Here is a 17566-nt window from a genome sequence, read left to right on the forward strand (position 1 = left end):
CTTCAGGCCTCCCCAGAGGTGACCTTGGGCCCGGCGCACCTCCGTGCTCCTCCTCCTCCTCACCCAATTATAGGGAGGGATTAAGTGCCTGCCCCAAAGGTGGCCAGGAGGCTCACAGGACACGGTGCAGGGAAAGTTTTCTTGCCCTGCAACATGGGCACCTGGGGAAGCTGGGGCCCACACAGTGAACATATCCAATGCCAGGGTTCAAATCCCAGCCCCACTGATTCCGTCTATGTGAACCCGCACAAGTTACTTAACCTCGCAGTGCCTCAGTTTCCTCATCTGTAAAACGAGGAGATGGTAGCACCTGCTTCACAGGGTTGCTGTGAGGATTAAGTTAACTTAAATATAAAACAGCCCTGAGCACCGGGGAGGTCTATACAGGTGTAGGCTATTGTATCATTGGTTTTATCAGAGATCTGTGCTCACCTCCCTCCTTAGGATTCTGGAGAGTTGGAGGGGTGGGGAGCGAGAGGTCGGAATTGCAGCCAGAGAAACCTCTGTTGGAGGTCCACAGTCAATCCTTGGCATAAGAGAAGGGGGCTGAGGCTATGAATGGGTGACTGGGGCTGGGGCTGGGGCTGGAGCCCTGGGGAGTGTGAGTGCCTTGTCTGTGAGTGAGCTGGGCACGTCTGGGATGCTGGGCATGCCTGGAGCTGGCCTGGAGTGACACCGAGCAGAGGTGATGGGGTGACAGACACGGTGGAAGGGAGGGAGGCCAGCTGAGAGGAATGTCCTTCGGAGTGGTCCCACCATCATCTTCCCTCCTGGATAGATGGAATAACACCAACTTTCCAGAAGGAATTCTCCAATTTAGGGTGAGCTTAGGGTGAGCTCAATGAGGTCTCCAGGTCTGCCATCTTCCAGGAGCTTGTACTTCACAGCTGCCTCTGGCCATCTCCCTGCCCAGGGTAGCTGATGGCCACCAATGATTGAGCCCCCAAGTCCCAGGTGTGGTCTCAGTTTTAGGAATGATAAAACCGAGGCCACAATCCCTTGAAGAAGTGATTGACCCTCATTTTGCGAATGTCAAAGCTGGGGTTCAGAGAGATTGAGCAACTTGTCCAAAGCCACACAGTGGGATCCTGTCCAGCTCCCAAGTCCACATTCTCCACCACTGCCCTCGGCTGCCTCTCAAGCCCCCTCTCTATTGCTGTTTCCTGGCCTCCTCTCAATTGGTGGTTTGAAGACATCACGAAGGATGAGATGCTGCTCTGCTCAGCATCCCTGGAGCCATCATGAGGACCAGACACTCCAGGGCACGCCTCCTGCGGTGTGCCTGGCACTGTGCCTTCTCCCACTCCACCCTTTCAGGGACTCCCTCTTCTATTAGGCCTGTATCTCAACTGAGCAAACACAGGCTCAGGGACGGAGGTCACCCTCCCAGGGTCACAGGTGGGAAGGCCAGGTCGGCTGGGTCCTGACCCCAATGCTGAGGCCTAACAAGTTCATAAGTCATAGAGGATCTGTCATAAATGGGTCTGCACAGACTCCCAGCCCAATGGAAGTCAGAGGAGGGAAGGAAACATGAGGGCTGATGGGGGTGGTCAAGGAGGGCTTCCTGGAAGAGGAAACTGGAGTCAGACCTTTAAAGATGGGTATGATTTAGATAAGGGGAGAAAAATCTCACAGAGGCTCAGATCATCGGGGCTGGAACAGAGTGAGACCCTGGGATTCTCTACACTTGAGTTAGAGACCTGACTGCACCTCAAACTGGCTGCATGGCCTTGGGCAAGTCTCTGACTCGGCTTCCTCATCGGTAACATGAGGGAAATTGAACCAGGCCAGCTGTCATGGGGGCTGACGTGGGCTGAATGGGGCTGGGGTGAGCTGGAGAGAGCAGGCCCTGTAGTGGGGCGGCTTCAATTTGGCTCCATCCAGGGGTTCCCATGTGCTAACCTGGGGAGTCCATCTCAGAAGTGGATATAGGTTTTGTGGGACTCTGAAGCTTATAAAATGTTGAGAGTCCTCTTTGTGAAAAATAATACAAACTGACAGATACGCTTGATTGCAGAGGTGAGAGTGGTCACAAAAATTTACACGTGACAAAATTATATTGGAACCACACACACACACACAAGTGTATATAAAACTGGTGAGGTCTAGATAAGCTCTGTCAACTTCCTGGTTTTGACATTATACTTTAGTTATGCAAGTTGTGGCATTGGGGAAAACTGGGTGAAGAGTCCCTGTTCTTTTGTTTTTTTTTTTTTTTTTTTCCAACTTTCTTTGTCTCTATAATTATTTCAAAATAAAAAAGTTGAAAAAAATTAGAAATACAAAATCAGGCAAAAGGTCTTGAAGGGGCTGATGCGAGTGGACAGAAGCTGAAACTTAAGCTGCCTCTGACCAACCTTCTGATTTTTTGTCAAGGAGCTCTGAGAATTTCAATTTCAAATGAGTTCTGAATTTGTACATGTTGGGCTCCAATTAAAAATTGTAAAAAACATTGTGCAGGCCCAGCAAGATACGTGTGGCCACATGCCATCTGTCCGTGGGCTGACGTTCATGGCATCTGAGATCCCGCCCAGCTCTGAGCTCCCTACTTGCTCCATCACAAATGTGGAAACTGAGGCCAAGAGACAGGGAAGTGCCTTAGACAAGGTCAAAGGGCGGGTTGGTGGAGAAGCAGGACTTGAACCAGACTCTCTCTCTCCCTCCAGCCAAAGCCTGACTCCCTGCACCCGGCTCCTAGGGAGACAGCCCATCTATGGGAATGAGATTCTAGAGACCAAACGCCAGCGCTGTGTTCCCTGGAAGACACCCTCAGGGTCCCTCCTCCCTGTCCCCCACCCTACCCTTTCTCTCTGCCTTCTCCATCTCCAGGAATCCCAGCCATTCCCGGGACCCGAGGACCCAAAGGGCAGAAGGGAGAACCCGGCACACCTGGCCATCCTGGGAAAAATGGCCCCATGGGACCCCCTGGGATGCCAGGGGTGCCCGGCCCCATGGGCATCCCTGGAGAGCCAGGCGAGGAGGGCAGATACAAGCAGAAGTACCAGTCAGTGTTCACGGTCGCTCGGCAGACCCACCAGCCCCCTGCACCCAACAGCCTGATCAGATTCAATGCGGTCCTTACCAACCCGCAGGGAGATTATGACACTAGCACTGGCAAGTTCACCTGCAAAGTCCCCGGCCTCTACTACTTTGTCTACCACGCGTCGCATACAGCCAACCTGTGCGTGCTGCTGTACCGCGGCGGCGTCAAGGTGGTCACTTTCTGTGGCCACACGTCCCAAGCCAATCAGGTCAACTCGGGCGGTGTGCTGCTGAGGTTGCAGGTGGGCGAGGAGGTGTGGCTGGGTGTCAATGACTACTACGACATGGTGGGCATCCAGGGCTCCGACAGCGTCTTCTCCGGCTTCCTGCTCTTCCCCGACTAGGGCGGGCAGAGGGGCTCGAGCCATCCACCTCCCTCAGCTTCCTGCATGGACCCACCTTACCGGCCAGTCTGCATCCTTGCCTAGACCATTCTCCCCGCCGGATGGACTCCTCCTCCAGGGAGCCCACCCTGGCTCACCCACCCCCAACCCACTCCACCCCACCACATGGGTTCTCTCCTTCCTCTGAACTTCTTTAGGAGTCACTGCTTGTGTGGTTCCTGTGACATGTAACCAATGCCTTCTGGTACTGCCATTCTTTTTTTGTTTTGTTTTGTTTTCAAGTATTGGAAGGGGTGGGGAGATATATAAATAAATCATGAAATCAATACATATGCCTGGCCCAGATTCCTCATTGCTGATTCTTTGAACTTCACATCTTCGACTTTGCATCAGCCATAGCGGTCCATGGGCTCTGGGCTCAAGGTATCTGGTTGGTGCTCAGGAAAGCTTGGCTGCCAGTGTTGGGACTCAGCGCCATTTGGCCTGGTGGGAGAGAGATGTTCTAAGTGTGGTTACACGCTGCCAGAGGTCCCCAAGGGGTCATCCACTCTCACTTTTTTTTTGGTGGGAGAGGCACTGCCATTATTAAAGGTATCCAAGGTCACAGGTAAATGGGAATCAGTTTGACTTCCCGGGCCTGTGCTGAACTTCAGGAGCATTTACCATGGGAGGGAACTGGGCTTGGGTAAGCCCAGTACAGACAAAGACAAGATGTGTGCAATGAATTTGTGCTGAATGAATAAGAAATTGGTGTGAATGAATGAATGCATAAGTGGGTAAGTGAACAACTAAAAGCAGAGTAAATGAATGAATGAATAAAATCATAATAACTAACATTTACTGAGCACCTAGTATATGCCAGTCATTACTCTAAGCACTTTACACATATTAACTCATTTAATATTCATAATCATGCTCTGAGATGGGCATGAGGGGGGGAGAGAGAGAGAGAGAGAGAATTGGCCCCCCAGATGTTTGAATTACCCCAAATAACTCACAGACTCTGGGACTCCCAGGAGATCTCAAGCCACTGCTGCCCACCAGCCATCAAGTTTGGACTGTGAGGTTGTTGGTGGTTGGACCCAGCCACCATGGTCCTTCTTGGAGGATGATGGAAGCCCACAATTTGATGTTTCAGGTACAAAAAGATCAAAAGTCTAACTTTCCTATGCAGACTCCTGGTCCAATTCTCAGCACCCAGTCAGACTCGAGGCTCACTCTAGCCTGGGAGAACCTGGCCTGTCCTGGCTGTGATCACAGCTTGGTTCCACAAAGCCCCACGGAGTCATGGAAGCACCAGCCAACTGAGGCATGGGCTGTGAAGAGCAGTGGCTCAAGCTGAGTTCTACAACCACCTCCATTCACTTTGGCTCCTCTGTTTGGGAAAGGGGCTGTGTCACAACTCCCTGCCTTTGCCCATGAAGTCCCTCCCACTCCTGCAAATCATCCATCCACCTGGATAATATTCACTCAACTGTCAGGAGTCAACACAAACATCACCTCCTCCACGAAGCCTTCTCCGATTTACCCCTTGGGTCCCCACAGTGCCTTCCACAAATTTGGGCACAAATTCATGACTCCTTAGAGCCCAGGTTCCCAAATCAGGTGGTGAATAAAATTAACCTAAAGACTTACTTAAAACAAAATAAAACAAGCAAAACCAGATTTCTCAACTCCGCGCTGTGTTATAAAGGTCTGGGGAAGACCAGGCTGTAAATGAGTTGGCGGTTTGCAGGGGAATCTGATGCACACAGCCAACCAACTGGCTTTTGTGCACTTAGTCACTTACAGGTCTGCCTCCCCTCTAGACTGTAAGAATCATGGGGGATGGCCCCTTCCATACACACCTGGCACATGACAGGAGCATGAAAAGTGTGTAAGATGGGAAGGAGGGAGAGAAAGACACACACACACATGCACACACACATATATGCATATATACACATGCATATAAAGACACATGTACAGACATACACACATATGCATACACACAAACCATACAAACACATACATACACATATATGCATACAAACACATACACACAAACACATATATACACATACAAATTACATACATATGCAAACATACACACATATGTACATACATACACACATATATAGGCACATGCACAGACATACACACATATATGCATACACATACACATATTTATACACATATATACACAGACACATGCACAGACATCCACACATATACACATATAAAAATACACCTATATACACAGATATACACATACATACATGTATACACATACACACACATACACATATATACACATACACACACATATACATGCATACACTATCCACGCAACACATAGATATATGCATACACACAGAAACACACATACACATATACGCATATACATGCACATACATACACACATGCATATACATGCACACACACTGACACACACACATAGACATCCACACATAGACATCCACACATCCACACACATTCACAGACACACACAGAGACACACATACACACATAGACACTCATGCACATGTACACACAGATATACACACAGATGCATACACACATACATACACACATATACATGCACACATATATACACACACATACACATACAGAAATACACAGAGGGAGAGCAGCAGGCAGGCACGGAGGAACCCGGGCGGTTCACTGAGTCCAGTGCCCCTGGCGGGGATGGCGTAAAGGCCACGGCCACGGCATCCACTGTTCTCCTCCACCAACCTCTGAGCCATCCGCCGGGCGAAGCCTTAAGTGATACATCTTTCTTCTCATTTCTCTTTTGTTTAAAAAATCAATACACCGTTTATGTAGGTCACAGTGTCAGATCAGAAACCTGTACTTTGGAAATGACAATTTTTGTGCCATTTTTATTTTCCATAATTGTTTCCTTGTTGTTCTCTCTTCGTCAGGGGAGGCAAGCCTTTGAAAATGCCAGCTTGTCTGCTTTGCCAAGAGGAGGCGGGGGAGAGTTTTCAGTGGGGCAGGCAAGGAGGGGTGGACATGGGGCAGGAGCCAGGACAAGACACCCCAAGCTGCAAGGAACCCCTTTCCAACCACAGGCAGGTGAGGGGTATAGGTTTCTTTTTCTAGTCTTTGCAGAGATCAGGGATTTTCCACTCTCAATCAGAGAGGCAAGTCCAAAATTTTGTGGGTACAGAGACCAGCTGACTCCCATCAGTGGGCCCCTCAGCTCCTGATCCCCAAGTCCAGGCCTCCTCTTAATCCAGGCCTGGCTTCTTTGCTCCTGGGTTCCAAGAATTCCATCTTCTCTTCATATAAGTAATACCGTTCCCACGTTTGCAGTGGGTGCCCACCAAGGGCTGGGCACTCAGCTGGCCCTGGACATGGCAGGGTGACCTCGCTGGCCCCCAAAACAGCCCCAGGAGATAGGCGTTCATGCCTCCCATTTCTACACGAGGAAACCGAGGCCAGCAAACATTCCTGAGGCCACATAGTTAGCAAGACACAGAGCTGGGATTCAAACTGCCCAAGTCCATGCTCCCAACCCACCTCTGCTGCTTCCTGTTCTTAGCCTCACTGCTTCTACCCGAAATTCACATCCATCTTTTCCCATTGCCATTAGCCACCTAAGAATTAGACGCCCAGAGGCCGGGCACAGTGGCTCAGGCCTATAATCTCAACACTTTGGGAGGCCGAGGCAGGCAGATCACTTGAGGTCAGGAGTTTGAGACCAGCCTGACCAACATGGTGAAACCCTGTCTCTACTTTAAAAAATACAAAAATTAGCTGCGCGTGGTGGCATGCACCTGTAGTCCCAGCTACTTGGGAGGCTGAGGCAGGAGAATTGCTTGAATTCGGGAGGCAGGGGCTCCAGTGAGCCGAGATCACACCACTGCACTCCAGTCTGAGCAACAGACTGAGACTCCATCTCAAGGAAAAAAAAAAAGAGAGAGAGAGAGAATTAGAGGCCCAGGGCCACTCGGCTTTGGGAATGCTCAGAACTCCTCAACTTGCAACCTACTAACTCGTTTCTCCCTTTGTGGAGAAGCTGCTTCTTCTCTTCACCCTAGCCTGGGTCCTTTTGGGACTATAGTTGACTGAGCTCAGAGACCTTTTGGTTTTGTCAAACTTACCTTTCCCTCCTGTTCACCCACCGCAGTTAACACTTAATTTCCACCAAGCCACACCCACAAGCCCAGTGAATTTCCGTCTCCAAGCACAGTTGTCAAGAGGGCCCTCCAGCTCCTGGTGCTTGCTGGTCATCACGGCGTCTGAGAGGCAGCCACAGGGAGAGACTGATAACCTAGTGCCAGGGATGCGGCTTCCAGGCCTGTATCTGCCACTTCCATGAGGTGTCGGCCCCAGCAGTCACTCTTTCTGTGACATTTATCACAGAAGCAATGAAGCCTCATGTCATTCCATGTTTAATACCGGTCTCCCCCCCCGTAGAAGGGAAGCCCCATGGGGACAGGGACCATGGCTGATTTGCTAAGCGCTCTCTCTTCAGTGCCCAGCACATGGAGGCGAACACTAAATATTCATTAAATGATGGCTCTCCCTTCTGAGCCTCAGTTTCCCCGTGTATAAAATGAGGAGGACGAGCCGAGTGACCTCAGCCCCTCTCCGGCCCTAACTTGGTGTGACTCCAGGACTGAGAAGAAGCGACAGGCTCCTGCCTGGGCCTATTATTGTCATCAGCTTCAAGCCCTGCTGGAAGCAGAGGGAGGGGTATCAATAAATAATGAACACATTTAAAATTCATTATGAGGCCGGGCGCGGTGGCTCAAGCCTGTAATCCCAGCACTTTGGGAGGCCGAGGCGGGCGGATCACAAGGTCAGGAGATCGAGACCACAGTGAAACCCCGTCTCTACTAAAAATACAAAAAATTAGCCGGGCGCGGTGGCGGGCGCCTGTAGTCCCAGCTACTCAGGAGGCTGAGGCAGGAGAATGGCGGGAACCCGGGAGGCGGAGCTTGCAGTGAGCCGAGATCGCGCCACTGCACTCCAGCCTGGGCAAGAGCGTGAGACTCCGTCTCAAAAAAAAAAATTAATTAAAAAAAAATAATAAAATAAAATAAAATTCATTATGAGATTATTTTCTGAGAACAGGGAAAGAGCAGGGGCACAGAATGGGAAGGAAGCAGAAGAGATGAGCCCAGAAAGGGGAAGCCTGGGACATGAAGTGATATTAACAATGAACATGTGCACAGCCCTTTACAGTTTACCCCCGGACAGTTCCTTCCCCATCATTTCCTCCATTATCCTCCCAGCAGCCTGTGAGATCTGTATCTGTAGAGCAGGTATGATTATGGTCCCATCCTATAGCAGAGAAAATTGGGGCTCCCTTGGGGCTCCCTTGACTGAGAACACGTAAGCTGGCAAGCGGCAGAGCCGAGATGGGAATCAAAGTCTCTGATTCTAAGCCAGCGCTCAGGCACCGGGCCAGCCACATGATGGTCACTGAGGAACACCCCTGCCCAGTGAAGAAGAAGATCACGAGGTCAGAGAGCCTGGGAGGGTGAGCTTCGGACGTTCCCCCAGGACGGCGTGTTCTCCCCACAGATGCTGAGTCGGCAAAGCCAAACTTGCCACCCACCCATCTCATTTACAGTAAATCCGGTGGGTTGCAGAAATGGGACCTGAAACTGCCTGAGGGCAGCAGGGTGGGGGGACAGTGGGGGGATGGGAAAGGGGCCAGCCTGCTGGGCCGTGGGAGGGGACCGTCAGGGGAAAGCCCTTCCCTCGTCTGGGGAAGGGAACTTCCGCTTCGGACCGAGGGCAGCAGGCTCCCGGCTCCTGGTCCCACTGCTGCTCAGCCCAGCGGCATCACAGGACGCCGGCTTCCCAGGTGAGGACGGGGCTTGGCACCTGGGGGAGGCTGGCAGGGCCAGTATGGCGGAAAGTGGTGATTCCGTAAGTGTGAGCTTTGCGTTGCCTGCCTTGGAGCCAGCTGGGCTGTTTAACAGTGCAGGTCACTGGGCCCAATCCCAGACCCATGGGATCCAGCTCTCTGGGGTGAGCTGGGGAGTCTGCTGCTACCCAGGGCCCAGCGGATGGGCAGGCCGTCTAAAAGCCTGGCACATAAGGGCTTTGGCATCACAGAGACTGGCTCTGCATCTTATGTGTTGGTCATCTTGGGCAAGTCACCTAACCTCTGTCAGCCCGCCCCTCTGTGGAGAACAGAACCTCTCAGGGCTGCTGTGCCCTATAGGAGATCAAGCTTGCAAAAGCTTAGTGCATGCCCTGGCTCAAAATGTATCAGTAAACCGGAGGCAGGAGTGGGATTAGAACCCAGTCGCTCCTGCCCAGCCCAACATTTCCCCAACACCTTGCTTATCTCCTTATACTCTGCCGAGAAAACTCAGCTTGACTCTTGCAAATAAATAAGGGGACGTGCACGTAGAGTTACGATGAGTTCTCAGCTAGTACTGAGTGAGCGCAATGTTTGTGCAGTGGGGGAGTGGGATGTGGCACTGCACGGGGCGGGGGGACCTTATTTCTTCTAAGCGCCTTCTCCTGTCATCCTTCCGGCAGCCCTGTCAGGTTGAAATCAGCGTTGCCAAGAGACTCAGAGAGGTTAAGGCACTTGCCTGAGGTTATGCAGCCGGTAGCAGATGGGGCTTTAAAGTCAAGTGGGCCTGACTCCACGTTGGGGAAAGGGACTGCGGGGACCGAAGGAGATGGAAAGGTCAGAGCCTGGGGGGAAGACAGGAGAAACCAGGCTGGTAATGATCATGGGCTGGCACAGGCAGGAGGCAGTTAAACCAGGTGAGTTGTAAGCCCTAACCCAAGCCTGAAACTCGGTGGCATTTGAAATGGACTAGAACCAGCACTTTCCCACTTCCCCTGCCCCTGGCTTCCCCAAGAAGCCCAAGTCCCGTCAGTACCCTGCTCTCCACCCTTCCCCCCACCAGCTGGTCACAGCTCTCCACCCCTGGCTGCCTCCAACTGACAGAGCCCCTCCCTCTAAGCCCAGTCTCTCAAAGGGATTGTCTTTTTTTACTTCTCCAACCATCTTCCCTTTTGTTCAACCACTCAGGAATTCTTGGATGACAGTGATAATAATAAAATAGCTAATATTCATTAAGCATTTCCAACATGCCAGGATCTGTCGGAAGCTGTAACTCATGTCCTCTCACATACCCTATGAGGGATAGAGTAGCATTATCCCCACTTTATAGGAGGGTAAACTGTGACCAGAGAGGAGTGATTTCCCAAGTCCCTTAGCTAAGAAGCAGTAGAGACCTTACGTGAATGCTGAGTGTTGCTTTCCTTATGACACTCTAGGCTCCCACCACCAGGTGAATGTGTGCTGCCTAACAAGAGCCGCAAGCATCGTGGTGGTAAAAAGCCACTTTCACCGAATACTGACCGTGTGCCTACCACTACTCTTAGCGTGCCCCATGCGTTAGTCCTTTTATCAGGCTGTCTGGCCTCAAAGTTTATGTTTTAACCACCAGGTACAGTGACCTCTTAACATAACATTGAGTTTTAAGATCCAGTGGATGTGGGTTTGACTCCCAGCCACACAGGAGCTGTGTGACTTTTATCAAGGTGCTTGCCCTCTCTGATCCCGTTTCCTTATCTGTAAAATGAGAAAGCAAGAGTGCATTCTCAGGGGCTGAGCATCAAATTACATGAGATAATGGCATGTAAACCAGCTGGCTCACAGCCTGGCCCATAAGTACCCAACTTATTAAAGTTATCAAATTGTAAAACCTTTAGAAGGGCAAGAGTGAGAGCTGATGCTTGTTCGGGGACAAGCAGGACCATGCCCCTGAGCCACCCTCTCTTCAGAGCATAGAGCCTGACAGAACCTAAAGCTGTCACCAGCAGACCCTGGCCATGCTCATCTTTACAGCTTCCTTTCCTTGGTGCACAGAGTCCGCCATAACTCAGGGCTTTGAGCAAGAAATTGATCAGGACCTGGCTGAGGGGCTGAGGCTGATTTGCCGAGCATAGGAGCCAAATATCAGCTGGCTTTTTCTGGTCCCAGGGGGCCCTCCACATGCCAGACTCTGAGGTTGGTACAGCCAGCATGAGGCAGAGAGGGCAGGGGTTTGGCCACAACCCTACTGTTAAATAGTTTGCTGGGTGATTTGGGGTAGGTTGTTTTCTGAGTTCTGATCCTCAGTTTCTTCATCTGCAAGATGGGAAATTCACCACAACCCACTTCCCCAGGGTGTTGTGAGGATCAGAGAACAGCAGCAGCAGTAGCAGCCACAAGTCCCAATGAGAGCTTGGGGCTCAGGGCTTTGTGACTCTTTCCCATCCGGGGTCTCGCCTGGGTCCCTTTGGCCGCTCTGGGAGGTGGGCAGAGACCACTTTGCTCCCCCATTTTAAGAAAGGATACAGTTCAGCCTCTGAGGAAAGGTTTCCCAGAGGAAGAAGGCTTTGACCCAAGCCTTGAATGATGAAAAATATTTGGATCTGGGCAAAGGTGGAATGGGCTGCCTCAAGAGGTAACGAGCTGCCCATCACTGAAATGGTGCAAACCGTGGATGGAAGAGCCCTTGGCAGAGAGGTCATTTCCTCACACTCTGCTGAGAAAGTTCAGCTTGACTCTTCCAAGGAAATAATGTGATGTGCAGCTACAGTTGTGATTAATTCTTAGGACTGAGTGAACACAACGTGTGTGCAGCAGGGGAGTGTGATGAGGCACCACACGGGGACCTTGGCAGAGGTGTCATTGAGGAAACTTAAGAATAGGCTGACGGGTCCTCAGAAACGTAAACATGGAATTGCCATAAGCGGTAATTCCTCTTCTAGTTATAAACTCCAAAGAATTACAAACAGATACTCAAGTCCTGGTTCACAAATGTTCACAGCAGCACTCTTCACAGTAGCCAAAAGGTGGAAACTTCCCAAATGTCCACCAATGATGAGTGGATAAACAAATAGTCAAGCGAGATGGTGCATGCCTGTAATCCCAGCTACTCAGGAGGCTGAGGCAGGAGGATCGCTTGAGTTCCAGAGTTCGAGACCAGCCTGGTCAACACAGTGAGACCCCAACTCAAAAAAAACCAAAAATCCAAAAACCAAATTGTAGTCTAGTCGGTAAGTGGAAAGACACAGACTGTATTTTCCTCTGCTCTCACACCACGACAGTCAACCCAGAAGACTTCTGAGACCAAGTGTGGGGGGTTTCTCCCCATATACCAGCAAGCAATCAAATCTGCTGGCTGTCTTTCCGCTCGGTTCTGATACTGTCTAGAAATAGCATCAGTCCCCACAGGCTGAGAGCTCGGTCCCACAAGACTGCTCCCCCTCAGACACCAGTTGCAAGTCCAGGCTCCCAGAACTTCTGACCAATCAGCTTCAAGTTGGGGTTCTCACAACCCCCTCCTTGGGTTTGGTTTCTTTGCTAGAGTGCCCCACAGAACTCAGGGAAACACGGTTAGCAGTTTATCATAAAGAATGCTATAAAGGATGCAGATGAGGAGATGCCCAGGGTGAGGTATGAGGGAAGGGGCGTGCCACTGTCATGCCCAGGTCCCTGGGCACGCCACCCCCAAGGAACCTCCTCATGTTCAGCTATTTGGAAGTTCTCTAAACCTAGTTCTTTGGGATTTTTATGGAGGCTTTATTATGTAGGCATGATTGATCAAACCACTGACCATTGGTAATCAACTTAACCTTCAGCCCCACTCCCCTCCCCAGAGGTTGGGGGGTGGGGCTGAGAGCAGACCCTCTAAGCCTGCCTTGGTCTTCCTGGTGACCAGCCCCATCCTGAAGCTACCTAGGGCCTGCCAGCCATCAATCAATCATTAGCATACAGAAAGACATCACTTTGGAAATTTTACGGATTTTAGGAGTTCTCTGCCAGGAAAGAGGTAGAAGACCAAATATATACTTTGCAATATCACATGTATCCACACAATGGAGTATTATTCAGCTATAAAAAGGAATGAAGTACTGATACATGCCACAACATGGATGAACCTTGAAAACATTACACTAAATGAAATAAGTCAGACACAAAAGGTCACATGTTGTATAATTCCATTTATATGAAATAATAGGAATAGGTAAATCCATAGGGACAGAAAGCAGATTCGTGGTTGTCAGGGGCTGGGGGAAAGAGGATTGAGAAGAAACTGCTTAACGGGCATAGAGTTTTATTTTGGGGTGATGAAAAGTCTTGGAACTAGGTGGAAGTGAGGATTACACAAGACTGTGAATATATTCAACACTACTAAAATGCTTGCTTTAAACTGGTTAATTTTATGTTGTAGGAATGTTGCCTCAATTAAAAATATATAGGCTAAGGGTTAAACTAGATGAACTTTAAGGCCACTCTGTCCTGAGATTTAACGGCATGGAACACAGGCCATGCTGACCTGTTTGAGACAGCCCACCAGCTTCTTCCTAGTTCTTTGGGATTAAAAAGGAGCCATCACTGCCCTCTTGCCAGAGTCACAGCTCTGAGAATATTCCACCAGCAGAAACAGCCTGGTATGCTGGCAGGGACATTGGCTTCATTCCTTCCTGTATGACTTTGAGCAAGTGACTTGGCCTCCCTGAGCCTCAGTGTCCTGTTTGGTGTAGGAATCACAGTAGATGCAGGGATGCTCTAAGCATGCAAGGTGGCCTCTCCATAAGGAGCATCATACCCTGAATTCAGAAGCTCTACTGAATAAGAGCTTTGGGGGAATAAAACCCTCAAACTCACAGTAGCCTAGTTGCCTCTCCAGTCTTGCTTCCTGTCACTTGAACCCTCGCTCCCCTCTGCCATACTGGCCTCCTGATGATCCTCAACATCCCAACCTCTGTCCTACTTCTGGGCCATCTCCATACTTTTCTGTCCTCCTGGAACATTCTTGCCCCCACTTTTCTGGACCTTCAGGTCTCAGCCTAACCATCAGTTCCAAGAGTGGCTTCCCCTTGGAGAAGACTTTCCTGGTGGGAGGACTTTCCTCACAAAATCCATCACCTCCCACCTCCAGCCCAGTTACTCCGCCTCCCAGCATCCTTCCCTTTCTTTCAGAGCACCAATCACAGTCTATCGCTATTTCTATTTACTTGTATGCTGACCTGTTTATATCTACCTGTTTGTATCTGTCCCCACTAGGGGCACAAGACCATGAGGGCAGGGACCGTATCTGTCTTGTTCTTCACTGAATCCCCACCACCTTCACAGGGTCTGGTAGATAGGGGACAATCAGTGAACATGTGGATGGAGGAATGGATGGATGGAGGGACAGATGGAGGAATAGAGGGATGGATGGATGAATGAATAGATGGATAGATGGACAGAGGGATGGAGGGATGCAGGGGCAGAAGGATGGATGGATGGATGGACAGAGGGATGCAGGGATGGAAGGATGGAGGGATGGATGGATGGACAGCGGGATGGAGGGAGGGACGGATGGGTGGTTGGATGGATGAATGGACAGATGGATGCAGGGATGGAGGGATAGAGAGATGGATGGATGGATGGATGGATGGATGGATGGATGGATGGATGGATGATGGATGGGTGGATGCAGGGATGGGCAGAGGGATAGATGGATGGATGAATGGATGCAGGGATGGAGGGATAGAGAGATGGATGGATGGATGGATGGATGGATGGATGGATGGATAGAAGGATGGATGATAGGATCACCATGGTGGTAGCCTCTCACATTGTGTTCTCCTCCACAGGAGACATCTGACACAGTATGATGATGAAGATCCTGTGGGGCAGCATCCCAGTACTGATGTTGCTCCTGCTCCTGGGTCTGCTTGATGTCTCCTGGGCCCAGGGCAGCTGCACCGGGCCCCCAGCCATCCCTGGCACTCCGGGTATCCCTGGGACACCTGGCTCCGATGGCCAACCTGGGACCCCAGGGATAAAAGGAGAGAAAGGTACCATGGGATTTAGAGGCACATTGGTAATACTGACCAAGTTTCCCGTCTTCTGCCTCCCAAGTCACAGTTGCCTGCCTTTGAGACTGCAGAAGCACTGGCAAATCCAACAGCTTGCTTAACCCTTGCAGTAACTTTGTAAGGAGGGAATTCTGATTCCCATTTTACAGACAGGAAAGCAAGCATTTAGAAAGGCTACTGACTTACTCAAGGTAGCCCAGTAAATGTTGAGGCTAAGACCAGACCACAGGTCTCTTGCATTAAATTCAGGTGGAGAGAGAGTGCCGCTGTGGCCACAGAGTTCTGTGTTTAAACTTACCTCCTGGGCAAGTGACTTCTCCTCTCTGAATTGCTACTTCCTCACCTGTAAGATGGGGGCAATGATACTTTTGTGGGGTTGTCATGGGGTTCAGATGAGACTCCCCACTGTGAAAACCCCTCTGTAAAATTTGGCTTATTCATTCATTTAACTTATGGTTATAGAGCAACCCTCTGTGCCAGTCACTCTCCTCACTTAATCTCATGTAATCCTCACAATCCCACAAAATACCTTCATCCCCATTTGACAGGTGAGGAGGCTGAGCCTCAGGAAATGTGACTCAGTCAAGGTGACACCACTACTAATGGCAGATGTGACACACGAAGCACATCTCTCTGTCCCCAGATCCCATCTTCTCAGGCCCTATTCTCTGCCACCCTACAGGAAAATCGGTTTTATCTTGTGTTGTGCCAAACCAAGGGGTAGTGGCTGCTTGGGGGTGGAGTGAGAAGGAGTCTAAAGTCCATTTCCAGGAGCAGCAAGAGTGAAAGTCATGGTTGGTTAGGGATGTCTGCCAGGGGTGAGGGATAGAGGGGGACAGCACTCATTATCCCTGCTCTAGCCTGAACAAGGACCCCCACACAAGCTGAGGAGGAGGGCCGGCCTAGCACCTTCCTTAGCAAGGAGCCGTTCTCTTCCCCACGGGCAGCAGCTCCCATGAAAGTCAAGCATATCATAGGCTCAGGAAGCTGGGCTGGAGGGAGACCCAGAGCCCCTGTCTGACACTGCCTCCTTTGTTTTACAGATGGGAGGCTGAGGCTGAGAGAGAGGCGGGGTCCTGCCCAACGTCCCAGCACAGGCCTCCTTTTGGTCTCAATGATCTCATTTCTTTGGTCTCTGCTTTTCCAGGGCTTCCAGGGCTGGCTGGAGACCATGGTGAGTTCGGAGAGAAGGGAGACCCAGGGATTCCTGGGAATCCAGGAAAAGTCGGCCCCAAGGGCCCCATGGGCCCTAAAGGCGGCCCAGGAGCCCCTGGAGCCCCAGGCCCCAAAGGTGAATCGGGAGACTACAAGGCCACCCAGAAAATCGCCTTCTCTGCCACAAGAACCATCAACACCCCCCTGCGCCGGGACCAGACCATCCGCTTCGACCACGTGATCACCAACATGAACAACAACTACGAGCCCCGCAGTGGCAAGTTCACCTGCAGGGTGCCCGGCCTCTACTACTTCACCTACCACGCCAGCTCTCGAGGGAACCTGTGTGTGAAGCTCATGCGTGGCCGGGAGCGCCCACAGAAGGTGGTCACCTTCTGCGACTACGCCTACAACACCTTCCAGGTCACCACCGGCGGCATGGTCCTCAAGCTGGAGCAGGGGGAGAACGTCTTCCTGCAGGCCACTGACAAGAACTCACTACTGGGCATGGAGGGTGCCAACAGCATCTTCTCCGGGTTCCTGCTCTTTCCAGATGTGGAGGCCTGACCTGTGGGCTGCTTCACACCCACCCTGGCTCCCCCTTCCAGCAACGCTCACTCTACCCCCAACACTACCCCTTGCCCAGCCAATGCACACAGTGGGGCTTGGTGAATGTTGCTGAGTGAATGAGTAAATAAACTCTTCAAGGCCAAGGGACAGTGGTGTAATTCAACTCTGTGTCCAAGCACCTGGCACACCAGAAATGCCATGCTCAGAAGTGTTGGTTACATGAATGAATGAACCATGAATGAATGAAGTCTCTGTCCGTGTGCTGCTCTGTGCCAGCCACACAGTGGGAGGCGGGGATCCAACACCAACTATGCTCCCAGCAGTAGCCTATACCTTTTCCTGATTCTCTCATTAATCCTCACACTCCTCCTGGGGGAGACGGCGCATCATGCCCAGCTTACAGAAGAGCAAACTGAGGATCAGAAGGGATGAAGGGATTGTCCACAATCTCACAGCAGGGCTGGGATTCAAGGGCAGGCCTGCCCACTGATGGCCTGAGACCTTTTTTAAAGGCAACATGTCTAGGCCAGCCCCTAGAGGGGCTCTGTGCTTGTCCCTTCCCCTTACCCCCACCAACGATCAAGAGGTCCTCCTCCAAGGCTTTAACT

The 17566-nt window shown here is 51.0% G+C and overlaps 2 protein-coding genes across 7 annotated transcripts in view; both read left to right on the top strand.

Annotated features, from left to right (window-relative positions):
* Positions 1-3716, top strand: part of C1QC (complement C1q C chain) — a 110206-nt gene extending 106490 nt beyond the window's left edge. For all 6 annotated transcript variants that reach the window (XM_050792697.1, XM_050792689.1, XM_050792701.1 and 3 more), the window contains one exon: positions 2830-3716. In XM_050792697.1, the coding sequence (XP_050648654.1) occupies positions 2830-3386 (557 nt within the window). In that variant the 3' untranslated portion in view covers positions 3387-3716. The remainder of the gene's footprint in view (positions 1-2829) is intronic.
* Positions 3717-9126: 5410 nt separating this feature from the next.
* C1QB (complement C1q B chain) lies at positions 9127-17101 on the top strand. Its single transcript, XM_050792677.1, has 3 exons — positions 9127-9210; positions 15009-15212; positions 16381-17101. Exons 2-3 carry the CDS (start codon positions 15026-15028, stop codon positions 16953-16955), a joined length of 762 nt encoding a protein of 253 aa, XP_050648634.1. The 5' UTR covers positions 9127-9210; positions 15009-15025; the 3' UTR covers positions 16956-17101.
* Positions 17102-17566: the final 465 nt, after the last annotated feature.

Source organism: Macaca thibetana, chromosome 1 (assembly GCF_024542745.1).
Source record: "Macaca thibetana thibetana isolate TM-01 chromosome 1, ASM2454274v1, whole genome shotgun sequence".
Classification (NCBI taxonomy): domain Eukaryota; kingdom Metazoa; phylum Chordata; class Mammalia; order Primates; family Cercopithecidae; genus Macaca; species Macaca thibetana.

Bases quoted from the DNA above. Each gene is read 5' to 3' on its own strand.
- C1QB (XM_050792677.1), top strand. From the start codon at position 15,026: ATGATGATGAAGATCCTGTGGGGCAGCATCCCAGTACTGATGTTGCTC. The intron at 15,213-16,380 runs GTACCATGGGAT...CTGCTTTTCCAG, and splicing joins AGGGATAAAAGGAGAGAAAG to GGCTTCCAGGGCTGGCTGGA.